At 56.0% G+C, this 26090-nt stretch overlaps 9 protein-coding genes across 9 annotated transcripts; 5 read left to right on the top strand and 4 right to left on the bottom strand.

The window, feature by feature from the left end:
* Nucleotides 1–1767: 1767 nt before the first annotated feature.
* Nucleotides 1768–3484, top strand: BBK36DRAFT_1171704 (hypothetical protein; the record flags this gene model as incomplete). The annotated part of the gene is made up of 3 exons (XM_024895616.1): nucleotides 1768–1869; nucleotides 2043–2613; nucleotides 2733–3484. 3 exons carry the CDS (start codon nucleotides 1768–1770, stop codon nucleotides 3482–3484), a joined length of 1425 nt encoding a protein of 474 aa, XP_024746805.1.
* A 2373-nt stretch (nucleotides 3485–5857) lies between these two features.
* BBK36DRAFT_1182049 (hypothetical protein) lies at nucleotides 5858–8408 on the top strand (the record flags this gene model as incomplete). Its single annotated transcript, XM_024896287.1, has 3 exons — nucleotides 5858–5887; nucleotides 6232–7151; nucleotides 7214–8408. 3 exons carry the CDS (start codon nucleotides 5858–5860, stop codon nucleotides 8406–8408), a joined length of 2145 nt encoding a protein of 714 aa, XP_024746804.1.
* Nucleotides 8409–10274: 1866 nt separating this feature from the next.
* On the top strand, nucleotides 10275–12355 carry BBK36DRAFT_1126923 (hypothetical protein; the record flags this gene model as incomplete). Its single annotated transcript, XM_024891436.1, has 3 exons — nucleotides 10275–10435; nucleotides 10511–12209; nucleotides 12329–12355. 3 exons carry the CDS (start codon nucleotides 10275–10277, stop codon nucleotides 12353–12355), a joined length of 1887 nt encoding a protein of 628 aa, XP_024746803.1.
* Nucleotides 12356–13121: 766 nt separating this feature from the next.
* On the bottom strand, nucleotides 13122–15299 carry BBK36DRAFT_1171701 (HSP90-domain-containing protein; the record flags this gene model as incomplete). Its single annotated transcript, XM_024895615.1, has 2 exons — nucleotides 13122–14984; nucleotides 15042–15299. 2 exons carry the CDS (start codon nucleotides 15297–15299, stop codon nucleotides 13122–13124), a joined length of 2121 nt encoding a protein of 706 aa, XP_024746802.1.
* Nucleotides 15300–17078: 1779 nt separating this feature from the next.
* On the bottom strand, nucleotides 17079–17924 carry BBK36DRAFT_1182029 (hypothetical protein; the record flags this gene model as incomplete). The annotated part of the gene is made up of 2 exons (XM_024896286.1): nucleotides 17079–17722; nucleotides 17774–17924. The coding sequence occupies 2 exons, from the start codon at nucleotides 17922–17924 to the stop codon at nucleotides 17079–17081; spliced, it is 795 nt and encodes a 264-aa protein (XP_024746801.1).
* A 590-nt stretch (nucleotides 17925–18514) lies between these two features.
* BBK36DRAFT_1085204 (hypothetical protein) lies at nucleotides 18515–18982 on the top strand (the record flags this gene model as incomplete). The annotated part of the gene is made up of 1 exon (XM_024888950.1): nucleotides 18515–18982. A coding segment is annotated over one exon (468 nt), but the record flags the coding sequence as incomplete, so codon positions are not given.
* Nucleotides 18983–19310: 328 nt separating this feature from the next.
* BBK36DRAFT_1182023 (Vps5-domain-containing protein) lies at nucleotides 19311–21115 on the bottom strand (the record flags this gene model as incomplete). The annotated part of the gene is made up of 3 exons (XM_024896285.1): nucleotides 20566–21115; nucleotides 19514–20497; nucleotides 19311–19460 (listed from the first exon to the last, which is right to left on the bottom strand). The coding sequence occupies exons 1-3, from the start codon at nucleotides 21109–21111 to the stop codon at nucleotides 19311–19313; spliced, it is 1680 nt and encodes a 559-aa protein (XP_024746799.1). The 5' UTR covers nucleotides 21112–21115.
* A 757-nt stretch (nucleotides 21116–21872) lies between these two features.
* BBK36DRAFT_1136325 (WD40 repeat-like protein) lies at nucleotides 21873–25097 on the bottom strand (the record flags this gene model as incomplete). The annotated part of the gene is made up of 5 exons (XM_024892946.1): nucleotides 24882–25097; nucleotides 24491–24843; nucleotides 23912–24094; nucleotides 23054–23853; nucleotides 21873–22995 (listed from the first exon to the last, which is right to left on the bottom strand). Exons 2-5 carry the CDS (start codon nucleotides 24638–24640, stop codon nucleotides 21876–21878), a joined length of 2253 nt encoding a protein of 750 aa, XP_024746798.1. The 5' UTR covers nucleotides 24641–24843; nucleotides 24882–25097.
* Nucleotides 25098–25518: 421 nt separating this feature from the next.
* Nucleotides 25519–26028, top strand: BBK36DRAFT_1171696 (hypothetical protein; the record flags this gene model as incomplete). Its single annotated transcript, XM_024895614.1, has 1 exon — nucleotides 25519–26028. The coding sequence occupies one exon, from the start codon at nucleotides 25519–25521 to the stop codon at nucleotides 26026–26028; it is 510 nt and encodes a 169-aa protein (XP_024746797.1).
* Nucleotides 26029–26090: the final 62 nt, after the last annotated feature.

Here is a 26090-nt window from a genome sequence, read left to right as displayed (position 1 = left end):
ATACGCAGACCAGAGCTTACCACGGCTCGGACTTGTGGTCACGAATACTATTGGAGGTGCCCCCATGCAGCCCCGGTCATGCAGACACTCATACGAGCGGTACATCTACAACATGCACTCGCTTGGCCCGGGCTGACCTTGTCGTCCGGGGCAATACGGTAGTCGCCACGGCTGCGTCTACAGGCAGAGCTGATCCAAGGCTTATTGCTCCAGAGCAGCTACTACTACTAGTAATAGTATCAATACTATCTCTGCTGGCGATGCTTCACTCGGACCCGGTCTCGACTGCTGTTGGACGCTGTGGATGCTGTGACGAATGTGATTGAGATCCTGAGAGGCGGATGCTGATGACCGAGGCTCCGTGCAATGTCCAGTCTTCTCTCGCAGCATGCCATTGCCCGTCTCCAATACTGCCACCGCACCACCACCAGACGTCCAGTGCTATGCAGAGAGCCCGGCAGGGGCCCATGCCCGCTGGAAACGGGCGACAGGGCCTTGCGGCAGCCAACTGACGGGCCTCGTCGCGATGCCTGGACCGTGGAGCCTGCACCAGACAGCTGGATCTTCTCTGCCTGCTTCCATCTCTGCCCTATCCATCACATGACGAGATGAAGACCGGGAAAAGAAAAGAGGAAGAAGAAGAAGAAGAAACAAGGCAAGCATCCCGGGCTGCAGAGAAAGCTCTTCACCAGGTCATAATCACAGAGTTCCACCGATTATATCAACCCTTGTCGACGACATCACCCGAATCGACCTGGCGCACTGCTGGCAAATGAGCGGGTGGGCCAAAGGCCTGGGCAAGCCCCCCAGGCCAACAGGCCGGTGACAGACTCTTAGTGGCGGGCGAGTCGCTCCAGAGCGCGGCTTTGCCGGGTTTTGCAGCAGAAACCCTGGGATGCATTGAAGGCAAAGAAATAACCGTCGAGCCAGAGTCTGGTCATCGTGGGGAGAGCTGTCTGCAGTGGCAGTGGTTGGCGTGCGCGGGTACGGGGACGGTACTCGAGACGACCGCGGCGGCGACACTGCACGCAGAGTCCCCTCGCGTACTCCAGCTCAGCGCCCCCCCGGCAGACGCACCGCCCGTAGCGCTGCTCGCTACAGCCAGAGGCGGTTAAGCAGGCAGCCCGCCAGCCAACCACAGCCGCCTCCTGCAACGTCCATCGCCAACTTAGCCCGGCTTCCTCCCCCTTCTCCGAGATTGCCAGAATCTACTGCCACTGTGCTTTGCACTACAGTCTCGCAGCGACGCAATATCACCACCGCCTCCTGCGCTTGCCCATCCTCCTCTCTGCAGCTGCTCGACTGGCTCACTGCGGCGCTGCTCGCCCGCCAGCTTTGACTCCCATTGCGTCGTCGAGAGAGGTCCTCGTCGCGTGCTTCCACCCCGTCCTTTCGCCCAATTCCCCTTCACTCGTTTTCTAGACACGGGAAGAAGAAAAAGAAGCAGAAAAAGAAACGAGGAAATAGTACCCCATGTCTCAGGGGATCGCGACAACCCGACTCCACGAGGCTTGGTGACTTTTGGTCGTACGCGACAGGACGGACGGCCGACCGACTTTGACCGCCACTACCATACTTTTTTTTTCCCTCTCTTCAATCTCAACTTGACATTCGATCCAACAGTTTTTATCCATTTGTCGTTGCTCTGCATCTTCGCCTTGGCCGCCGCACTTCCATATTCGATCCGATACCGCATTTGCCGTCGAAAAGGGGGAAACTACCGGGCTCATTACATCAATTCCATCCACACACAGCTCGGCTACTGCTATGGCTGCCATTACAGCGGCTCGGGGCGCTCCCACAGCCCTGACGCCACCGAGCAGCAGCCATGGAGATGAACCGTCGTGGAGGTACCGGGACCAACGTGAAGTAAGTTTGTTTTTTTCCTGCTTGTTTTTTTCCCATCATCATTTTCTTGCTTCATCCATCTGGAGCGCCACACGCCCGTGCTGCGAGGCGCTGCATGGCCGCATGACATGGTTCGACGGGCCTCCCTATTGGAATGCCCGGGAAGGATTACCGACTAATCACGACTGTGTTAGGAGGCGTATGACCGATCTGGTGCCGGATACTACGACGTCGAGGCGCCGCGGCTCAACGGAAACTCCAGCAATCACTACGACTCACGTTTGGACGGCAGGACGCAGAAGATGCAGGATGACCACCGAGCCAGCGCACCGTGGGACGCACATGCAGAGGGCGGCGTCCAGTCGCCCGTCGAGTTCGACAACATCCGGTCAGACTGGTCCACCGGCGAGCCCGAGACAGACGACTTTACGCACCGCGGCCGCGCAGATTCCACCGTCGGCGAGGTTGAGTCGAAATGGATACACCGGGACAAGCTGGCCCAGATAGAAAGCGAGGAGCTGCAGGCAGCTGGCTTCATCCCCAGCAAGCCCAGGTCACGAGCCCCCAGCAAGCAGCGACGAGACAAGAGCGCCCGGAGGGGCACCGACGCGGCAGAGACTCGGCCCAAGCAGGAAGGCTCTGGAGACGCCCCGGCATCGCCTTGGGACTTCAAAGTTCCGGACGAGGTGGTAGATGAGCAGGGGAACAGTGCCTCTGCCGCTGCCAACGCCAAGGGGGGCTCGAGAATACCTGTTGCCAAGGTTAGTTGACGAATTCTGCAAAGCGAACTGCAGACCCAAACCCGCGGTTGACGACCTGGCGATGGAACATGAACTGACGATTCTTGCAGGCGCGATCTAGGAGTGGTAGTGCCACCCTCAGAGAACTGGCCCCCAGCGCTCCGGTCGAGAAACCCAAGCCGGCGCAGCGGTCTACCACCGACACGTCGCCCAAGAAGCCGACGGCGAACCGCAAGAATTCGGAACCCGCCAACACGAAGCCAAAGGCCGCCGGACGCCCCAAGACTCGATCAGGACCCAGCAAGGACTCGACCAGCAATGGACGGCCCACCACGCGATCCGGCGAAGCCTCTCTCAACAAGCAGCCCGAGGGTAACCCGCCCTGGATGGTCAACAGCTACAAACCAGATCCTCGCCTGCCTCCGGAACAGCAAATCATACCGACCGTCGCAAAGAGGCTTTTGCAGGAGAAGTGGGAGCAGGAGGGCAAGTTTGGCGATGCCTACGACAAGGATTTCCGGCCCCTCAACACCAATTCGCTGCCAGTGTTTTCGCAGAATTCTGCGTCGCAGGAAGAGGCCAAGCAGGAGGCCCCCGCCGAGGAAGAAGCCAAGTCGCCCGAGACGGCGCCCCAGTCGGACGAGTGGCCGCTCAAGGCAGAGCCCCCCAAGAGCCCACTGCCGCGCCTGGGCTCGTCCTATTCCACGATGCCCAAGATTTCCGACGTGCAGCCGCCCAAGAGCCCTCTGCCTGGCCAGCGACCCCCCATGACACCCCAAGGAACGGCGCAATCACAGAGCCAGCTCAGCGAAAAGGCCCAGAGCACCCAGAGGATCCCCGATGTTCCGGACGACCAGGAACAAAAAGGAGGCTGCGGCTGCTGTGTCGTCATGTAACCGCCAGGACGGACGCAAACACGCAAAACAACGCAACAAGCGCATTTATTCCCTACCAAGTGCCACTGCCAGACTTGTTAGCAACTGCATATTCACTGTTACACTAGACAACTACCAGAGAGCACAAGCCAACTAATCCGTACATATCGAGAACATTCCTTCCCCTTTTTCTTTCTCAACATGCTTTCTCTGCCCCCTTTTACGACGTTACGAACTATCCCCAAAAGCTGTTTGACTTAGCCGGCAACCGACTTTGTTTTTCTCTTCTCGTCAAACAGCACCAATTTGTCGACCAACTGATTACCTAGCGACCTGATCGAATTTCTTCTCTTTTGTCTTTGCGCACACCTGGTCGAACCCGAGCTGGAGCCCCTTGGAGCAGACGACACATGGCAAGAGGTGGAAGAAAACATGCCACTGGGTATATACAAGAGAGGAGAGCCCAGCTCGGGGGCATTGCCAAGTCTGTACCTGTGGAAATCATGCAGATTCTGGCATTACCCAGCCACATCATTCGACCCGTCAATCCTTGTTGCTCAGCCATGTAATTACCCTCGTTTTTTCCTGTCTCAACTTATTACCCCCTTGCGCCCTGTCATTATAGTTGTTGTGTTGAGAGAAGAGGTGGCTTTCTTTGATCCTGTTCTTGTCTTTTTGAACTGTTCATTTACTACTATTCGATTAAAGAGAAGGGTGTTATTGGCGCCATAGCGGAAGGGAGGAGCTTTCTTTTTGTTTTCCATTTTGTCTTTTTACCCCCCTCTGCCTTTGCTTGCTTCTGTTTCGCGCTATTACGTATTTTTTCTTCCGAAAGAACTTGAACCCAAAAACCTTGGAGAGAACAAAAAAAGAAAAAGTAAGGAAAAAACGAATTGCTGGTGTCTTTTGCGTCTCTTTGTGGTTTTGTTCTGGGTCTTATTGGTGATGTGCGCAAGGATGACCTGAGGTTACTGTACACGATGTGAACTTGTAAACTTGGTGAGTACAAAGTCGTGTTTTGTTTTGCTTGTCTTTTTTTGCGTTGCTTTTGCCTTTGCCTGTTTTGTTATCGCCTCAGCGTGGTTTAGTCTTTACGTGTTTGCTCGTTGTTTTTGTTAGGCGGGTTTGTTTGTGGTGGATAAGTACAGGTTCAGGTACAGGTCCGTTATATCCAATTTGAGTTTCGTCGTTTTCGATATGTTGTTTAATTATTATCGTAGCGTGCAGATGATGCTTGTTGGTGTGGAGGACTCGTGACGGGGCGTTGGGAAAGCTTAATGGCCCCCTTTATAGACTACCTGCTTGGGAGCGTATGGAGTATTACTACTATACCCCGATATTCCCTTTCTGTTGGTTACACGAGAAAGTCTATTAGATTATGTCTTACTGTTACTGCATCATAAGTAGGTACATGTACCGAGTCATATCGCCTCGGCTTATGGCTTTGTTGTTTTCACTTTGGAAGCATGGAGAGATGTTGTGACTCTGGGTGGTTGAGTGTTGAGTTTACACACAAGCTTGACGGGGAGTTCTTGATAGTACTATGCTGGACACTTTACGGCGTCATCAAATTAAAGGTTCGTAAGGTAAGCTTCGTTGATCTCTCCGTGTGAGACTGAACTTTGAGACCAGGCCGGTAAACGGGATCATGGGCACAGTTGGAATGTCCATGTGGTTGAGACACTGCTAAACTAGTACCAGTAGTACTTCCCAAATCGCTGTGCCCATTGTTCTGGGTATGAGGGGGAGACTCGAAGGGGGTTGATTCCAGGGTTTGCCTCATAGTATACAAAGTCTCAAGCAGGGGAGGAGCACTTAAGTCTTACTATATACGCGTCAATTTGGTGCTGTGTCTAAGGGAAACCCGAGGCAGAACAGGCAGCTGAAGTGAGGCCTTACTTTGATGACGAAGCGTGAAGGGAGAGGCCGATGAGACGTGGGCGGTTCGTCCATTCCTTTGCCTTGTGCGGTTTTTCGCCGCTGGTAGTGATCACAAGGTGCTGGTGTGACGTATGTATTATCACTGAACGACACGAATGATGCCTGGAGCAACTGCTTTCATGTGCTGTGCTGTGTTCAGGTGCTAGGCATCCGTCTTTGAGGCGCTGCCTCTTTTCTTTCGTTCAATTCGTTCTTGTGCGTTGATGGGAATGATTTGCTGGACAAGAGAGGCTGAGCTGAATCTACCCATACAACATGCAGTAATAGTATCGCGTACAGGGTGAAGGGCAGGATCTAAATGGCGGAGGAGGAGAGTCTTGCAGGGATGGCCTGGTTATTAGTAGTGCAGGTTGCCGATTCGGCTGTTCCATCTACCCCTGCAGGCAGGCACACTTGGGACGGCACTTGCTCTGTCCGCCCTGAGACACTCGACTGCTTCTCCAGCTCTCGTTCATGTTCATGTGCCTTTTTTGCTTTCTTTTTGTTGCACCTACATGATCCCTCCTGGATGAACGCGTCTTCTTTCGAGCTTCTTCATTCTGCATGCATGCTGCGTGATTGCTCATGATTGAAAGGTTCGGCGCTGCCATTGCGATTCTTGGTGCTTGGTTTGGGTTGCTAATGTGTGCCTTTGGGGGTTCCGGGGTATGTAGTGACCGAGTAGCTGCGAGTTTCTGTTCTTGCGAATGGCGAGACAAGGACGATTGCGAGACGACTCGAATTGAGCGATACAATTGACCAGACTACAAATCTACGGCAAGGTTTGCTTTGGAGACAGTCAGAATACGTGTAAAGAAGAACACGATCGTGTGCTACGAGGGGGCAAGTGGAGAGGGTACACCGCGGTCAGACCCAAGCAGCCACGGCAGCAATCGGCAACGACCAGAGATGCGGTCGCGGGACTGCGCCGCGCTGAGAAGACCTGGGATCGGGAGATGGACGTCGTCTACGTGCGCCTTGCGGCGGTCTGCCACGGGGTAGCAGGGCCGGCCGCGACCTCGGCGGACTCGAGGCGCTCGTGGCAGGTCACCATCCAGGTCAACCAGCAGCCCGAGGTTGCCACCACCATCAGGGACCCCTTCTCCGTGGAGCAGTACACGGACGTCTTCGAGAACTATCTGCGCAACTCGGACCGTCAGCATTGGAGTCTGCAGAGCTTGGCGGAGGAGAACGGCGAGGACGAGAGATCGCGCGCTGAGGAGTGCATACGGACATACGGGGAGACGCTGCTGGGCCAGCTGGGCCTGTTCAGACCTAGAGTGCTGCGAACAGGCATCAGCGAGGCCCAGATCTTCGTTGTCGAGCACCACGACCCCCAAGTGCCCGACGGCAGAGGCGGCATCCACTGCCTCGCTTGGGAGCTCCTCGAGTCCGCCGCGACGCCGCTCATGCCGAACCTGCGCCTGCGGGTGACGCGCGTGAGCCACTTTGCCGGCCAGCCGTCCCGGCCGCTGGGGCCGCCGCGGTCGCTGTCGAGCGTGCAGGCCAACCCGAGCGGCGTCTTCCACGTGCTGCTGGTGATTGCGCGCGACTTCAGCCGGTCGGGGGCGGAGCGCGACCCGGAGCCGGACCTGGCGCAGTGGCCGCTGATGAGCGTGCACCGCAAGCTGAGGAGCCGGCTGCTGCTGGAGGTGGTGCGGCCGGGCAGCATTGAGGAGCTGGACGAGCATCTCAAGGTGAGGGCGGGACACGGAGTGCAGTTCAACCTGGTGCACTTTGACCTCCACGGGAGGATCATGGAGGACCAGTGAGTTTTTTTTTTTTTCCCTCGACACGTGGTGAGGGAGCAAGGACTGATGTGGCACACAGAAACGGTCGTCAAGTCCCCTGGCTCTTGTTTGCCAAGAAGCACCGAGACTCGAACGCGCACGGTTATCACATTCCACAGACGCACCTGGCCAGGGCCACGGACGTCGCCAAGGTGCTGGCAAACTACCACATCGAGAACGTCGTCCTCAACGCCTGTCTCTCGGCGTACAACCGCGCGGGACCGACGACGAACCTAGCCCACATCTTCCTAGAGCGTGGCGTGCACAACGTGTCGGCCATGTGGTTCTACGTGCACTGGCAGACGGTGGCGACCTACCTCGACGCCTTTTACAACGAGCTGCTCATCAGGGGCACCGACTTCCACGCCGCGGCGCAGCGAGGCCGAGACGCGATCCGGCAGAACCCCACGAGCAGGACGGGGAGGCCGCACCAAGACTTCTTTCTCTGCGTCAACTACACCAGGGACATTCGCAGGCCGAGTCCGATCCAGAGAGAGCCGAGCCCGACGCCATCGGCGCACTCTGGGGAGTCGTCCACGTCCAACACTTCGATCAAGAGCTTCATGAGCGGAGGATGGAGGCCGACGACGCCCCGGCTCAGCGACAGCTTCCTACTGGCGGACGAGCCCCTGATGCGGCTGCAGCTGCACCTGCTGGAGCTCGAGTACAAGCTGATGACGTTCCAGGTGGTGTACGCCAGCGACCTGCGGCGGGCCGGGTCGGACCTTGGCGCGACGATTGACCGGATGGTGAGCATGTGGCTCAACACGAACCTGGTGGACGACGTCTACTACTACAAGGCCAAGGACTTTGCCAAGCGGCGGCTGCTGACGGGGGAGTTGGCGTTGTCGTACCGCGAGCGCCGGTCGCGGGCGTCGTCGGGCGGCTACTTGCAGCTGCTGTTCCCGCGGCCGGTGCGGGCGCTGCAGCAGACGCTGCACATTGTGCGTGACGTGGACGCCGTCGTCGACCCCGGGTGGCAAGCCGACGACGCAGAGAACCAACGGAGCGAGGACCGGCGCGACCAGGTGGAAAAGGGCCTGAATGAGTTCGCTGAGCGGCTACACCGCGAGAAAGACAGCTTCCTGCTCTTCATCGGCAGCCAGGACGCGCAGTGGTGGCGGACGTATCTGCAGCATCTCGGGGGGGAGTGGTGGCTGCACATGCCGTGGACGTTTACGGTGCACAGTCGGCATGCGAGGGATGTAAGGCTGATGGCGGAGCGCAAGCCTTGATGTCAAGCCCGACATCTCAGGGGGGGTTGAAGCGGTGGAGGTTGTTTCTGGCATGTCTCGGCGCGGAGAGTTCGGGATGAGCCGAGGTGCTTCGGGAGGTCCGGCGCGGTTATGCATATGGGTCATTTGATCGGGGGGAGCCGAAAAAGCCCGGCGTTTGGGGTCTGGGGGGATTTGTTTCCTATGTGATTTGATGGTTTGCACGAGTTGTATCTGCGTTGCATATCATAGGGCATGAGAGGTGGGAGAAGGGAATAAGGAGTTGTGTTCTACTAGCATCTGGGCAGCATTTAGCATGGTGGAGTTTGTCTTTCATTTTCTCCGGCGGGATTCCGTTAAGAGGAGCATCAGCGATTGATATCGTGTGTTGGACGAGGTTGCTGGCATGGATGAGTGATGAGCTTTTACGGACGTCTTTACCGATCTCTTGCAACACTGACTGATAGGGACTGCAGAAGGCCGGATACAAGATGCTTTGAATTAACGGGATGAGATTGGATGTTGTACATGACGCACATGTAAGACACCAGCACTTGTCGAATTCGAAAGCAGCCGTGTTAGGAGTACGACTAGGCGTCTTCACTTTACACGCAGTCAAAAACACTCTTGCATCTCTCATGCTATTAGACTTGAAAGCAAAGCTATGTATAGTAAGCGGTTCATCTCACAAGTTGTCTGACAAAGGGTTCGGAAGTTAGAAGGGTGCGATATGCCGAGCTGTTGTTGTAGTATACACATTTTCGGAAATTTTGGGTGGGTTGATTTGATGGATGGGTGAGCGACGGGGAGGTCGGATGGGTCGGGTGGCGAGTTGGAATTGTTGGGTTGGAGCGGACGGACGGGATCGATGGATGGACGGATTGTAATATGGATGGACGGACGGAGTGCTTATGGATGGAGTTGGTTGGTTGGCTTTGGTTGGGTATGAGTTGACGATACCTTATGTATGCGGGAGGACGGGGAGGATACAGTCCGTTTTCCAGAGGTTGGATGTTCTCAAAGAACAAAAAGTAAATGCTATAAGAAAATGCAAAGTCAAGATTCAAGCGAGACGGTATCTGATCTCAAGAGCATATAGATATGTACATGCCAAAAATAAACCCGCCTGGGGATATAACATAGATTAGTAGTTCGCACAACCGAAAAGAAGCTCCCATTTCAGTCCAAGCACCCTGACTGAAAGTCCGAAAGTGGGGAGGGGGCCCAGTGACGTATCTCTACTTGGTCCCTGCTTTTTTGCCTCCTTGTCACTTCTTCTTCCAAGGCATCAACACCTCTGTGACAACTCTCGACTTGTATTTACATCTCAACTCTTCTCTTCTCTCCTTCTACTCTCTAAGCAGCTGCGTATCCTCGTCGTTCGAATAGGCCACCTTGCTCATTGTCCCTGCTGCTGAAACCGCGGATCGGAGACAACAAGACGCACTTCCCTCTCCAGTAACCCCCCCCCGGTTCCGCATTGATGCAAGCGATATTCCCAGTACCGCCCGCCCGGCCCTCCTATTTACCTGCTCCGGCATTGCTCGCATACGGCCTGTTTTAGAAATACCTCGAGGATACCCACTACTCCTGAAGGAATCTCATCTGCGTTCTGCGACGAGGCAGAGAGGATTCTTAAGAAATAAAAGGAAGGGAAAAAAGAAAAAAGAAGAAAAAGAAGAGTGAACAAAAAGGAGGCCCCGTCGCATCTCTGGAAGCTCCCGTTTCTCCGTTCTCCAATCACACCATCTATCCGGCTTGCGCCAACTTGCAAACCCGCCAAGATAGCCACCTACCTTACCTATCGCTTCTTCTTCAGCCTCCCATCGTTCGCATCTGCCAATCCCGCCGCCGGATGAAGACTGCACAGCTCCTCTCTGGCGCATCATGACCTCGACTGGCGCCCTGGCCAATGGCCACAGCCTCCTCGACAACCACGGCTACGACCATGTCCTGCGCCCGCGACACGCCCAGGCGCTGCGCACAGCTTCGGACCTCGACCAGCACCTCATGCCGGGCGACAATGGCCTGGGGAGTGCGACAACAAGGTGAGACCCCGGAGCCGCTCTTCTCTCCCACATCTCCAAAGCGTCGTCTAACTGAGTTCGATACAAAAAAAGCAGCGGCCGCTCGACGCCCGTCTCCGACAACGCCCCCCCCTCGACAAAGTCGCTGTCGTCGGCGCGCAAGCAGGTCCGCGCCGAGCAGCGCCGCCGCCGCATCTTCCCGACCATCGAGTTCGCCTCGCGCGTGTCGCACTTTGACCCGGAGAGCGACTACCGCGACTTCCACGGCTTCTTCAACCTCTTCTGGATCGGCCTCGCCATCATGGGCATCACCACCATGCTGCGCAACATGAAGGACACGGGCTACCCGATGCGCGTCCAGATCTGGGCCCTCTTCGCCGACAAGCTGTGGCACCTCGCCATTGCCGACTTCCTCATGGTCGCCTCCACCGCCGTCAGCCTGCCGCTGCACCGCTGGGCGCGCAGCAGCCCCATGGGCGGCGTCTGGGGCTGGAGCAGAGGAGGGATGGCCCTGCAGAGCGTCTACCAGGTCCTGTGGCTGGCCGTCTGGATCGTCGTGCCCTTCTGGCTCGACTGGAGCTGGACCGCGCAGGTGTGTTTGTTGCTGCACACCATGGTGCTGCTCATGAAGATGCACTCGTACGCCTTTTACAACGGCCACCTGTCCGAGACGGAGAAGCGGCTGCGCAGCCTGGACGAGCCCAATCCCTCGAGGGCCGACCGCCGGCCCGTCTACCTCTACCCGAGCGCCGACCACCGCAAGGGCAGCATCTCGGGCGTCTCCCTGCCGCGGCCGCTGGAGCTCAAGGAGGAGGACGGCAGCGACGCCGTCGTCAAGCCGAAGAAGGCGAGGAAGCAGGGCGGCAGCATCGACAAGGGCGTCAACGGCCTCTCCCTCAACGGCAACGGCAACGGCAACGGCCACGCCTCGCACGAGCAGGAACCCTCGCATGAGCACGAGGCAGCAGACGCAGAGCCCACCAGCGCCGACGAAATCGACACCCTGCGCGACGACCTCGCCCGCGAGCTCACCAGCCCCATGGGCAACGTCACCTACCCGCGCAACCTCACCTGGGCCAACTACCTCGACTATCTGTGCTGCCCGACGCTCTGCTACGAGCTCGAGTACCCGCGCACGCCCGCCATCAACTGGACCGCCCTCGTGTCCAAGATCATCGCCACCTTTGGCTGCATCTTTCTCCTGACCGTCATCTCCGAAGAATACATCTTCCCCGTCCTCGTCGACGCCTCGCGCCGCCTCGAGCTCGTCGCCTCCGCCTCCGCCGCCTCCTCCTCCTCTTCGTCATCCTCCTCCTCCGTCGTCCTCGAATCGTGCCTCATCCTCGCCGAGACAATCTCCTGGCTCCTCTTCCCCTTCATGCTCACCTTCCTCCTCGTCTTCCTCGTCATCTTCGAATACGTCCTTGGCGCCTTTGCCGAAATCACCCGCTTCGCCGACCGCCACTTCTACGCCGACTGGTGGAACAGCACCGACTGGATGGAGTTTTCGCGCGAGTGGAACGTCCCCGTCTACTCCTTCCTGCGCCGCCACGTCTACTCCGCCTCGCGCCCGCACACCGGCAAGGCCTTTGCCACCTTCATCACCTTCCTCATCTCCGCCGTCGGCCACGAGATCGTCATGGCCTGCATCACCAAGAAGATCCGCGGCTACGGCTTCGTCTGCCAGATGATGCAGCTGCCCATCGTCATGATGCAGCGCACCAGGTGGGTGAGGGGCAGGAAGACGCTCAACAACGTCTGTTTCTGGTGTTCCATGATTTTGGGGCTTTCTTTGGTGAGTTTTGTCTTTTCAACACTCCTATTCACAACTTCATCCTAGCAAACATCCTTTCTTATCCCCCAAAAATCAATCAAGAACGCAAGGAGAAAGAGGAAGCTAATCAAATGAAATAGATATGCGCACTCTACGTCCTCGTATAGACCAAAACTCTCAAACAAATTCCCCCCATCTTTCCATTCGACACTCAACTCTGTATACCCATACTCTCACATAACTCATACATACAACCATATGCTCAACATACTCACATATAACTCATCTCTATACACTCATTATAACATCAGCAGCGTCCTTTCCTTTCCTTTCCTTTCCTTTCCTTTCCTTTCCTTTCCTTTCCTTTCCTTTCCTTACGTATAGTCTCCTTTATTCAAAGTTACATAGCATGCCGTACATAAGGGTTTCAGACTGGTTCTGACAAGTTCTTCCCTTGTCCTTCGTCTATACATGGGCCTTTCATAGGTGGTTTTTGTCAACTCCGGTGGATATACATTGGCGGCGTGTTTTGCTATTTCTACAGGCATCAATATAATATCTCACGATATTGCATCAACCAAGTCTCAAGTCAGTCCTAGTACGAAAATCGCATCATGACATGTTCTACATCGCCATGCTCCATCTTGGCTTGTACAGTTGAATGTTCATCGGATCACGTTACATGTCAAGTCGCACATATATTGTCCATTCCATTTATTCATTGCTCATAGACTCTGGCTAAATTACTCCTCCCTCGCCTCTACAGAGGGGATATCAAGGGCAGGAACAAAAGCATCTGCCCTAACCTGGGACTAACTGAAATAGTAAAAGCAAAAACGAACCACGTCCAGACCATATGCTCTAGTAAAACCGTTCAACTCCATCGTGTAAAATCAAACTTTTTGCCCGTAGCCGAATCCTGGATGCACATGCTTAGTCAACCTCCTCCATGGCGCTGTCGCCCGTCTCGACGGCAGGGGCGTCGGCCGGGGCGGCGGCGCCCTCAACGGGGGCGGAGTCGTCCTCCTCAATGTTGAGGCCGAGCTGGACGAGCTTGTGGATGCGCTCGGCGAAGCCGGCAGGCTCGTCAATGGTGAAGCCAGAGACGAGCAGCGAGGTCTCAAAGAGCAGCTGGACAATGGACTTGACGGTGCGGTCGTTCTCGCCGTCAGCCTCGACCTTCTTCTTGAGCTCCTGGATGATGGGGGACTTGGGGGAGATCTCGAAAGTCTTCTTGGAGGACATGTAGCTGCTCATGGAGGTGTCGCGGAGGGCCTGGGCCTTCATGATACGCTCCATGTTGGCGGACCAGCCGAACTGGCCGGTACGGATGGCGCAGGGGGAGAGGCCGAGCTTGTCGCTGACAACGACCTTCTCAACCTTGTCGCCGAGGACGTTCTTGAGAGCCTTGGCCAGGGCCTCGTACTCCTTCTCCTCCTGCTCGCGGGCCTTCTTCTCCTCCTCGGTCTCCTCGAGCTCAAAGTCCTTGGTGATGTCGACCAGCTTCTTGTCCTCAAACTCCTTGAGCTGGGTCATGGCGTACTCGTCAATGGGGTCGACGAGGAAGAGGACCTCGAAGCCCTTGGCCTTGAGGGCGTCCAGGAAGGGAGACTTCTGGACGGCCTTGAGGGACTCGCCGGTGATGTAGTAGATGTTCTTCTGGTGCTCGGGCATGCGGGTGACGTAGTCGGTCAGCGAGGTCATCTCGTCGCCAGACTTGGTCGAGTTGAAGCGCAGCAGCTTGGCCAGGGTGGCGCGGTTCTGGCTGTCCTCGTGGATACCGAGCTTGATGTTCTTGGAGAAGGCGCTGTAGAACTTGTCAAACTGCTCCTTGTCCTCGGCAATCTCCTGGAAGAGCTCCAGGGACTTCTTGACAATGTTCTTCTTGATGACCTTCATGATCTTGTTCTGCTGAAGAGTCTCACGAGACAGGTTGAGGGGCAGGTCCTCAGAGTCGACAACACCCTTGACGAAGCTGAGCCACTCGGGGATGAGGTCGGTGGCGTCGTCGGTGATGAAGACGCGGCGGACGTACAGCTTGATGTTGTTCTTGGTCTTCTTGGTCTCGAAGAGGTCAAAGGGAGCACGCTTGGGGACGAAGAGGATGGCGCGGAACTCGAGCTGACCCTCGACGGAGAAGTGCTTGACACCCAGGTGGTCCTCCCAGTCGTTGGACAGGGACTTGTAGAAGGCGGCGTACTCCTCCTGGGTGATGTCCTGGGGGTTGCGAGTCCAGATGGGCTTCTGCTTGTTGAGCTCCTCCTCCTCGACGGTGGTCTCCTTGACCTTCTTGGTCTTCTTCTTCTTCTCCTTGTCCTCCTCATCCTCGTCGACCTCCTCGACCTTGGGCTTCTTGTCCTCGCCCTCCTCGGCGGGCTTCTCCTCCTCAGCAGCCTCCTCATCGGGAACCTCCTTCTCGACCTCCTTCTTAACGTGGAGGTAGATGGGGTAGCTGATGAACTCGGAGTGCTTCTTGATGACCTCCTTGATGCGGCTCTCGTTCAGGTAGTCTGCCTGCTCGTCCTTGAGGTGGAGGACGATGGCGGTACCACGACCGAGACGCTCGCCCTCGGTGTCGAGGGTGATGTTGAAGGTGCCACCGGCGCTGGATTCCCAGATGTACTGCTCGTCATCGTTGTGCTTGGAGATGACGCTGACGCGGTCGGCGACCAGGTAGGCAGAGTAGAAACCAACACCGAACTGACCAATCATGGACACGTCGGCACCGGCAGTCAGGGCCTCCATGAACTGCTTGGTTCCGGAGCGGGCAATGGTACCCAGGTTGTTGACGAGGTCCTGCATCTGTTAGCACGGGCTCGCAGAGTATGGAGTTGGAATGTCGGATCAACTTACAGCCTTGGTCATACCGATACCGGTATCACGGATGGTCAGGGTCTTGGCCTCCTTGTTGGGGATGATGTCGATGCGCAGGTCCTTGCCAGTGTCGAGCTGGCTGGGGTCGGACAGCGCCTTGTAGCGGATCTTGTCCAAGGCATCGGAGGCGTTGGAGACAAGTTCTCGCAGGAAGATTTCCTTGTTGGAGTAGACGGTGTTGATGATGAGGGAGAGAAGCTGAGAGATCTCAGCCTGGAACTCGAAAGTTTCGGCCATGGTTGCGGGTATCAACGGAAATCTGTGAGTCTGAGGAGGGTTAGCTCCATGTCCAAGCTGATTTGAAGCTGCTGGTAGTGGTGAGAAGAGGGGGAAATGGATGAAGTAGGACAAGGGAAGCTGGGGTGAATCTCCAGTGCTTGACGGATTCTTCCTCTTCTCTTACGATTCCGCAAATTGCCAAAGCTTTGCGAGAACCGTTCAAAAAGAGGCAGAAGCTCGATCAAGCTCACGGCAAGGCTGCCGAGATCTGGGATCGTCCCCCAAAGTGCAAGCAATGGCGGGGTGATAGCGGGAAAAAAGCACGGTGCTAGAAAGGGAAAGTGGGATGATAAGATCGCTGACCTTTTGCTAGGAAAGGGAAAAAGAATGGGTGTTGATTCTCGATCACAGAGGGGGTATATTGTGAAGGAGATTTGAGTGTTCGTGAGGTTGTAAAGGAAAAGAGAAAACGCGCAAAGAGAAATACCTTTTGAGAAGAGAAGTATGAGGATGAAGAAGGAGAGAAGGAAGGGAAAGAAGAAGAGGAAGGGACGAGAGGCCCGTCTAAAAAAGGCTGCGCCTGGTGAGCTTTGCCAGAGATTCCATGGGATTCTATGGCCGCTGCCCGTCCACCAGCAGAGGCGCCCGGGCGTCTGATTGGCCGGCGCAGTCGCCTGGAGCCTTCTAGCATCTGCCCGCGCCTTGGAGATGCGCTTTCGCGGGAGGAATTGGATCAAAATGCCCATTTTCTTTGGTTTCTTTGTTTCTTCAGGCGGCACAAGGCAGCCGCCCAGCCCGCTTTTTGCAGGCAAGGGGAGGCGGATCACTGGGTTCCATGTTGGTTGCGGCTGTGACTGGGCATGTCAAGTGCTTCTGTATCGAAGCTTCAGTGGTGATGGTCCCTACTGGTGCTCCTCTACTCCCGCTACAACCACTATAGAATCCAATTCCAATCACCACCCATCGACTATCTGCATCTCTCTACAAACAAGCAGCAATCACACGCAAAGAAACACATATCAAACCCAATAACCCACAAACATCCGGCCTCACCTTTCAAGAATCTTCTGTCTTTCCCAGTCCCCATTCTCAAGTCACCCCATGTCTCACTTGATTCACCTCTTCCCGCCTCTCATGCTAGAATCTTCCACCCCCAGCCTCTCCCTCTCCCACTCTCCCCCTCCAACGAGGCTGACGATGAGGGGAACCCTACCAAAGCCGGAAACCAAGCCCAAAGAATAGTAAGAAGAAAAAAAAACAGCTGCAGCGCCCCGGTTCGCCTTCCCGCCCCTCCCTCTAGATGCGTCTGGGCGCCTCGAACAGGGGTAGAGCCACTCAATCTCGCTACTAAGCCATTTCAACGATGGGTATCTTATCGCGCTGGGACTAAACATCCCACCTTGGCGGAGACGTCGAAGGCAACAGAAGGGAGCTGAAGGCATCTGCCACTGTATCGTACCAAGCTGAAGCTGCTTCCATTCGTGACCAGACAACCCTCCAAGCAAGGCAAATCTGCCTTTTCTCTTCCGGCCGATCCATCAATGCCACCGCTTAGCGCCCGTCTGCCTCGTCCACCAAGGCAGCTGTAGCCCCCCGCTCTCGAAGCCCCTTGCATGCAATCTAAACCCCTTGTGAAACCTCTATATACATAGTTGTAGTACGCCGAAACCAAGTCTTTCGTAAGCTCTTCAAACATCCGAAGCCTTGCATGGGGCTCACGTATCTCATATCGTACAATTCTATCCATCCGCTTCTATACCATTCCTCACACAACCTCCGTTCCGTGATCCAGGCCCCTCAGTCCCGGGAAATCACCCTCCCAACCTGCCGGTACTTCCTATCCGCATACGCCAGCCCAAACTCCTTCCCACAGCTCCCCGGAATCATCTCCACCACCTCTCCAACAACAATAACGTGATCTCTCACCCTCATCACTCCCCCCGTCGGCTCATCCGGCAACAGCCTGCACCTGAGCGCATACATGACGCCTTCCCCTCTCAGCAGCGGCGCTCCGTCCGTCCCGCTCGTAGTAGCGTAGTCCAGCCCGTCAAAGACATCGTCCGTGTTGCCCCTCGTGAATCGATCGGCTACCTGCACGCCTAGCTCGTCTCCCGACATGATGTGAATGTTGAAGTGGCCGCTCTGGGTAATTGCGTCGAGGGTTCGGCTTGGCGTGGCGATGTTGAAGGATATCAGGGGCGTGGGGGAGAGCGTGAGGGATGTAAACGATGACATGGTCATTGCTCGTGGTGTTTGGTCGTGCGTTGAGGTGCAGACGACGACCGAGTGTGGCAGGAGGCGCATGATGGACCGTATTTGCTCTGAGAGGGCGGCAGGCGAGGTGGGATCTGCTGTCGGCGGTATGGGTGTTGAAGTATGCCATGAACCATGGCCCTGGCTCGACTTCGAGTCTTTCAATCTCGTCTCATTTGAATCTACTGCTTCAGGATGTTAGCCAGAGAACATCCTGGACGGCGTATCGGTGCACTTACATGTAGCATCTCGTGAAGCTACGCTGGAACTCCCCGTCCCCTGATGTGATCGCACGCCAGCCGCAGCCTCCCCCAAAGCCAACGCATGCCCAACCACATCATGAACACCCCTCAACAGCCTCAACCCCCAAAGCGCCCTCCTCTGCACCATCCAAGCATCCCCCAGCCCGCAACCCGCATTTCGCCTCGCGCCGCAGCACCCAAGCCGCGACACCTGTCGCGCCGCCCTAGCAGCCCTCATCAAATCCCATGCGGTCTATTTCTCTTCGTCGTTCTTGGAACAGACTTCGAGAATAAAACCCAACGCAACAGAGAAAAGGTCGGGAAAGTCAACAATGGCTGCAAATACGCAGCCTTGCTGTAGTTGTTGGTTTGACTTCTGGTAAACCTTGAAGTTGCGACGGCAAATGTTCTTATCGATAAGCTCGTGCTGCCACTCACAAGCCCAAGCGGGCCGGAAATTTTGCGACAACACCAACGAAAAGCGTCTGGCCATCGCCAAACAACTAACAAACCGGCATCTCCTCCAAATCCGCTCAATTGAAGCAATTCCTCACCACTCATCTCCCCCCAGCGAACACTCAATCAACAGCCAGCCGGTCAAATCAACAAATCGAACACAAAACAACCGCCACCATGGCGAAACTCTCCTCCTCAACGACGACCCTCCTCACAACCCCCCTCCGCCCAACACCATCCGCGCCCTCATCGTCCTCGTCAACATCCTCCTTCCTCCGCCACAGCCTCTCCGCGCCCGTCCGCCACGCGACCTTCATCCCCCGCCCCCGCCGCCCCTACACATTCACCCAGCTCGTCCAGCTCTCCGACGGCTCGACCTACACCGCCCGCACCACCTCTCCGCTGCCGCTCTACCGCGCCGCAAAGGACACCCGCAACACCCTTCTCTGGCAGCCCAGCGAGAAGAGCCTGCGCAACGTCGAGCTGGACGAGGCCGGCAAGCTGGCGGCCTTCAGAGAGAGGTTCGGGCGGGTGTTTGATGCTGCTGCTGCTCCTGCTGTAGGGGGCGAGGCGGCGCAGGCTGAGGGCGAGACTGCTGCTGCTGCTGCCGCTGAGGGCAAGGCGGAGGAGGCGGCTGTGCAGCAGGATGCGGGATTGAATTTCGAGGATCTGTTGGCGGAGTTTAAGCCCCAGGATACGGGCGCTTTGAAGGATTCTGGGCCGAAGAAGGCGCCTACACGGAGAAAATAAATCGACCGGTCGGGGAGTGTATGATACGAGGGAAATGACTTGTACGAGTGACATATTGCGGGGTGGCTCTGTATGAACCTGAAGGAGAAATATACAGGAGATACAATAGGATGGTGGGCAGAGGAGGAACGCATGGATTAGAGGATCGATCTGTTCACTATGTACAGCACTTTAAGCCCGGCGGCCTGTATGAATATAACAAGAGGATGCATCTCCGAGTTTTGGTTCGAATAAGAATAGTAGTAGCACACAATAATCTCTAGCTGCCCCTATGACACCTTTCGCTCACAGAGACTTCTGGGAAGAGCACAGTCAAGAAACACACCCCTTAGTCCGAATCCTCGTCTATCCTTGCCCTGGCGCGGTCAACGACAGTGTTGCCAGGAGGCTTCGGCTGGTAAACGGGCGGTCGGTAGAAAGCAGACTCGTCGTCCTGGGCATCCAGCTGCATCAGGAACGTCTCCCACTTCTCAATCAGCTATCACAACTGTTAGCATTCTCCTGGCTCATTGCAGCGATTGTGCGACCTACCTCCTTCTGGGCCTCAACAGCACCCTCGAGGAACGTCTCAACACCGCTCTTGAAGTCCTCCACCTTCTCCTTCTCGAAACGGTCCAGCTCGGCCCTCATCGAGCGGCCCATGTCCTCAAAGAGGAGTCGGGCCTGGTGGACCTTTCTCTCCGCCTCTTGCACCTCGGCGTTCATCTGGTTCAGCCGGTCCTGCTGGCTCTTCCCCTGACGGAGCAGCTTGTCCTGCGTCGCCTTCTTCTTCTGGAGCTCTGACTCGGCCGAATGCCAGGCGTAGAAGCCCTTCTGGCGCTGGCTAAACGCCAGCTTGATCGAGCCGATGAGGCGAATGTACTCATCGATGATGATGCCGAATGTGAGGACATCCTGCTGAGCCTGACGTTCATAGACATCGCGAATGGTGAGTTGGAGATCAGAGAGCGCGTCGAGCGGACCGGATAGTGACGGCGACAGCTCAACAGTAGACAGCGCGTGGAGAGAGGCCGAAAAGTCAGCCGCGGCCTCGGCCATCATCTTCCGCTGGCTGACCATGGTCTCCATCGCCTTGAGGAGCCCCTTGAGCTGGTTCTCCAAGGCGTCAAGGTACACCTTGCGGTCGTGGAACCAATCGTCCTGCTCTACAAACTTGCTGCCTCCGCCGACGTTGATGCCCAGAGATCCCAGCACTCCCTTGCTCTCGGAGGGCAGCGGCTCCCGTCTCTCCTTGTGCTTGATGTCGACGTTGAAGGCCTCGCTCTCGAGGAACAGCTTGAGATCGGCGTCGTGCTGGAGGACGGGGTGGGCGGCAATCTTGTTGAGCATCTTCTCCAGCGCAGCTCTCCTGCTCTCGACAAAGTTGCTGTCGAAGCGGCCAACAGCCTGCTTCTCGGGCGGCGGCGGCACCACGTATCCGGGGTTGTTGCCATGCAGGGTGTTGTAGAGCCAGAGGAAGTCTCGGTATCGACGCTTGACCTCGAATTCGGGCTGCTTGTAGGCTCTAGATGTGGTCTAGCAGAGGAAGGGAAGCTTGCGTTAGCTGGGACTTTGACTTCTTCACCATAAGGAGTAACACAAACCTTGGTCCGCACGGAGTAGACAATGTGCGAGCTCGTCAGGTCACCAATCTTGACGGGATCTCCAACAGTAATGTAAAACGTCGGCTTGGACGCCTCCTCGACGCTGACGCTCGGCTGCGTGCTGCTCCTCACGCTGCTGGGCCGCGCAGCATCCACAGGCGGGGGCATCCGCGGGCCTCGAGGACCGTCCAGGCCGTCGTCGTCCTCGACAAGATGCGGATCGCCGACAGAGCGTCTCGCCTGCTGCTGCGGCGCCATCGTCGTCCGGATCACCATCTGCTCCTTCTGCGGCGGCACCGGCGGGGCGTCGGACGCGGCATCGTTGCCCGGCCCGGCGCTCAGCGGCCCCAGCGGATCGTCGACGGCCTCGAGCTTCGTAGGTTGAGCGACGATGCGGCGGGGGGCGCGCGACGGGCGAGGCGCCGACGAGGTGGTCGTCGTCGAGGCCTGTGATGTCGCCGGCGGGGAAGCGGCGGGCTCGCTCTCGGCGGGCGGCTCAGGGGGGGTCTGGCTGGAATCAGCCCATGGCGACTCTTCGACGTCCATTTGGCGAGGCGGCGGTTCGTCCACGAGAGGCGGGCGGTTCGTGAGGGGCGGCAGGATTTGGGAGGTGGTGTGGAATGGATTGAGAGGCGGAACGGCGAGAGGCTCGAGGCAGCTGGGCAGCAGGTGCGCAATGTGCAGCGAGCTGCGGCGGGTTGGAGACACCGGTACCCGCTTTGGCAGCTGCTCAACGTCAGCGGTTGCGTACCTGTACCGGCGAGGCTGCCAGCGAATGACAGCACCCCACCTCACACTTCAGCCTCGGTGATGGTAGGGGGAGAATAAATACCTTGCAGCTGAGTAGAACAATGGAGAAGAAAGAGAAGAATGAAATGGATGGTTCTTGAACACTCACTTACCCAAGGGATAAGCAATCGCATCCAATGCTTAGTGACTTACTGCAAAAGCATTGGCTTAATACCGCATCTCGACACATTCATCAGCTCTGTGCTTCACTGGATGCTCAAGATAGCCACCCCCAACGCAGTCCGTTATTCAGTTGGCTATAATCAAGTATTACGAATATATTGATACCCGTTTCTATGTCCTTCCCTAACATGCTGCCCTTTGGCCATACTTAAAAGCACTAAACATCTCCTCGATGCCCTCTTCATCACGTCAATCTCGACTGGTGTCAAGGGGCACAGCTCACATTCGGCTGCAAACCATCAACAGCCTCAAGGTATTGAGGATTAAGCAACCCACCATTCATTCCCCTTATACTACGCTGATATTAACCCAACTCCTTCTAAGCACTGACCGTATCCTTATCGCTCAGGGTCGTAGCATCCACCGGCCATGACAAGGTTCATCCGAGTGAACTTGACATTGATCACAGGCGTCTTCTTTGTGGGGAAGCAAGAGATCTGATCAGGAGTAATCATCACCTCCTTGCTCTTCTTTTTGGCGCCCGTGGTTGTTCCCGTGCTGGTCGGCTGTCCCGAAGCCGTGTTCAACCTTGATGTTTCTCCGTTGGCGCCGGATATGGCCAATTCAGTGCCAGCAGCGGCAGCCTCGAGGCCATTTTGCTGAGCAGCCTTGTGAGGGTCCGCTGGCGACTCGACGTCCCACAACCGAACCGTGCCATCTTGGCCTCCAGAGGCAAGAATGTTTGACTCGACGCTGAAGCTGAGCGACCAGATGCCTCCCTTGCCGTGGCCGCGGGACCGCTTGATGCGAGTCCCCTTGACGAGGTCCCAGAAGAAAATGTTGCCAGCAATGTCTGCGCTGGCCAGAATCTTGCCGTTGGGGGCACATCGCAGTGCGCTGATGTGCTCGGTATGCCCTGTAAACACTCGGACGCAGGCTCCCGTCACAACCGACCACATGCGGACTGTCTTGTCTGTCTCGTCAGACGCCGAAAAGACGTACATGCCGTTGGGATGCCATGCGATAGCCGAGATGGATGTGTCGTGCCCGACCAGCAGCCGTTGGGGCGAGGCATGGTCCTGCATCCAAACCCGAACAACCTTGTCGTAGCCGCCGCTCAAGAAGTAATGCCCGTGGGGACTCCACTGTGCCCTGTAGACGGGTCCATCGTGCGACTTGTACACGCATAGACATGTCCAAGACTCGAGAGACCAGAGCCGGATCTGTCCATCCGCGGAACATGACAGCAGCAGCTTCGGCCGCCCGTCGATCGCCGGATTCTGCCGGCCTTCGTCACCAAACAGTTTCTGCGGAGGCCCGGAAGCTGAATCGGAAAACGAAATGTCGTATACGGGCCCAAAATGTCCGATCAGTTTCCGACTGTTGAACTTGGCGCCCTTCTCGTGAGCGTTTGAACTTGGCAGTGCAGAGCCATCTAGAGACCAGACGCGAATATAGGATTCAGTAGTGCCCACGGCAGCGAGCTGTCCATCGTCGGAGAACTCCAAGCAGGATACGCTGTTTCAAAGTCAGCGATTCGGTCCGGTTCGACAACCCAGGTGTAAAGTTTACTTACCTCCCAAGTGTGTTGTGAAAGGTAAACATGCAAGCGCTCACAGGCACGCCCACGCCACCAGTCCGTCCCTCGATCTTGAACCGGTCCCTATTTTCCCGCAACTTTTGCATCTCCAACATGATGTCTCGTGGGCGAGATGGCGGCAATGGTAAATCGGATCGACTTGGAGCGTCTGCGCTCTCCTCCCTCTTAATTTTCTGGTCAAGCTCCTCTATCAGGCTGGGGCCGCCCGGAGGATTCCGTCGCTCCTCGTCTTCAATTTCGGCTCGAAGGTCATCGCGAAGATCTGGGTCCATAGGCAGAGGGCCAAGGCTGAGAGGCGCAGCAGGGTCCAGAATGTCCTTGTTAGACAAGCCGATGTTGACACCCGGAATGCCTTCCTTTGCGTCCACATCCTCAAGTTCTAGATTCTTACTCCTCCTGAAGACGGCCTCAAAGCTAAAGGGCGTGATAGGTCCGCGAGCTGTGGAGTCAATCTGGCAATATGTGACCAGTAGCTGTCGGATGACAGATCCGCCTTGGTCAGACTCGCGCTCAAGAAAGTTGAAGAGGTCGCCGGTGGCGTGTTGGTTCAAGGGGATGCGGTATTTGTTCTCCTTGTACAGCTTGGTCACGGAGTTTTCGTTGACATGTTGCGGGAGCGTGATTAATGAGAACGTCTTCAGATCGTCTGCGTGCGTCGCTTGGAAATGCTGACCAATCTCCTTGAGAAATGACTTGCCCTCTTCCGTGTATCCATTTCCGACCAACTCGATGAAGGAGTAGACAAATGTCGGCCAGAGAAGCTTTGAGAGCTCAAACTAACACACAGCCTTGTTCAGCATAAATATAGCAAGTAGTCACGGAGGGATCACACACCTTGTAGATCTCGAGGTTGTTTTCGACCCAGTCCTTCAATAGTCGGAACGCTCTTGCGTACTTCTTCGGGCCCAGGATGGCTAGTTGCTGGACTGGCTTGCCGTCACTGCCCAGATGTTTCGATTCTTGACGGAAAACTTCTTCTGTCCTATTGAACCCTCTTTTGAGCAAGTAGTCCGTCACCTAAGCGTTGGAACGGTGTTAGCTGAGGCTATGCTATGGAATTGACGGCTTGAAAAGAGCTGTGTTGTTGATCAATGCTGTAATTCTGTGCCCTCATCTCATGAGCAATGAGAGGGATGACATAATCACAGAAGGGGTATGGGATATTGAATGAGAACAGCGCTGTGAAAAGCGGGCAAGTAAAGCGACAATGCTGGTGTTTCTGTAGCACGGTATGACATCCTTGATTGTGGTCAAGTGATAAAAGTACTGCAGCAAGAGGGAGGCTATATATGCCTAGGAGCCCGATAGGCTTGGGACCAGTAATCGTAGAGAGCAAACATGAGCGGGCCATGTGCGAACGATCCCAGTGTCACAGAAGAAACAAATGGACGAGCTAGAAGAATCAAGACGTACAATTTGGTTGAGGTTCTGATTCGACATTGCACCCCCAGTCGCGGTTGTTGCAGTCGTGGCGGCAGCAGGCGGACCGGCCGGTGACGTTGCTGGCTGCCCTGCATAAGAGCCAGCCGCGCCTGTGCCCTGGGCCGGCGCCTGATTCGACATGGTGATGAGAGAGTCGGCGCTGAGAGATATAGATGGCGAAGGTGGGTAGTTATGAGTGCTGAAGTCCCTTGGAATCGGCTGCTAGTCCCATAGCAGGTGCCCGTCCTGCGTGATGTGAGGCTAATGCAGCTCGTGCTGGGTTCCTTCAGTGAGGTTGAGTTGCGGCTGGATCTCAGTCTCTTGTCTGTGGCGGTATGGAGAGGGTGCTCTGCTGGGTATGGGCTCAAATAAGGCGCACTGTAATCCAGAGATTCGGTTTGAGATGACGGTATGCGATGCTGAGAGAGAGATTGAGGCGCGGCGGACGATGGACGAGGAGTTGTTTGATGGGCGACAAGGTTGGTTGATGTTGAAAGCTTAAGCTGAGGTGGCTTGGGAAATCGCGAGTCGCCTTACACTGCCGTAGCCGATGTTTAAGCGGCGCCTCTCACAAGCTGCTCACATCCAGCAATCAGCTTTGCGTTGAGTTTTCATGCCCTTCAGATGCAGTAATCACAGAAGTTTGAACAATAAGGGGAGTAAATAGAACAATAGCTATAGCATCTCTTTCATGATCATGTTTATCTCAAGGACAATCGAGTTGCGCGCACCTGATCTTTGGCACAGCGAGACATGCAAGCGCGCTATCTTATCAGGTTCGCGGCGCGTTGGCTGGACCCACAGCTGTTCAATGTCCTTTGACGGCACATGCGCTTGTCTGCTACACCATCACATCCAAGCTTGTGAACTGATACATAGTATCTCATCACTTGGACAAGTCGCCTCCACCTACTCAATTCATATAGAGAGACTACGCCTCAGCATTATTTTTGGGACAAGACTTTTCTGGTCTCGCCAACCTCTCCCCCGCAACCATGGCTTCCCCCCAGGATATCGTCATGGGCGACGAGAAAGAAGACACTCAGACTCAAGAGCCCTTTGTGCCATTCACTCTCGAAGAGAATATACAACAGCTCAATGACATTGATCGGTCCATTGTCCAGCTCATGACGCACACTGCCACTGCGCTCGGCGCCCTCACGACGCCAGTCTCATCCGACGACAGCAATCCCCTAGCATCAGTCGAGGCAGCGGCACAAACAGAGGCATTTCGGAGCGCTACCGATACGTTCCTGGAGACGCTGCATAGTATTGACGTGCGCATGAAGCGCCAGATCCTCGCGCTGGAAGAAGCAGGCATCGTCAATCTGTCTAGCGGACCTCGCCAGGGCCACAGCACGGCTGTCAAGGCATCTTTGAAGCCGAATGGCATGGGGGCCATCGGAAACCTGGACGTTGGGTGGCTCAATAGTCGCAGCACCAAGGTTGAGCGCGATATGGAGCTGGAACTGTGGAGAAGAGCGCAAGAGCTCCTTGAAAAGGACGCAGACAACACCAAGAAGGAGTGAATGCATCAATCTGTTGGCTTATTGACAAATTGGCAATGGGATTCCATCACTGCCACGTGTCC

The sequence above is a fragment of the Trichoderma citrinoviride genome (genome assembly GCF_003025115.1).
Source record: "Trichoderma citrinoviride strain TUCIM 6016 unplaced genomic scaffold BBK36scaffold_13, whole genome shotgun sequence".
Taxonomy (NCBI): Eukaryota; Fungi; Ascomycota; class Sordariomycetes; order Hypocreales; family Hypocreaceae; genus Trichoderma; species Trichoderma citrinoviride.
Note: the sequence above shows the minus strand (reverse complement) of the source record. Positions and strands in the feature narration are given on the sequence as shown.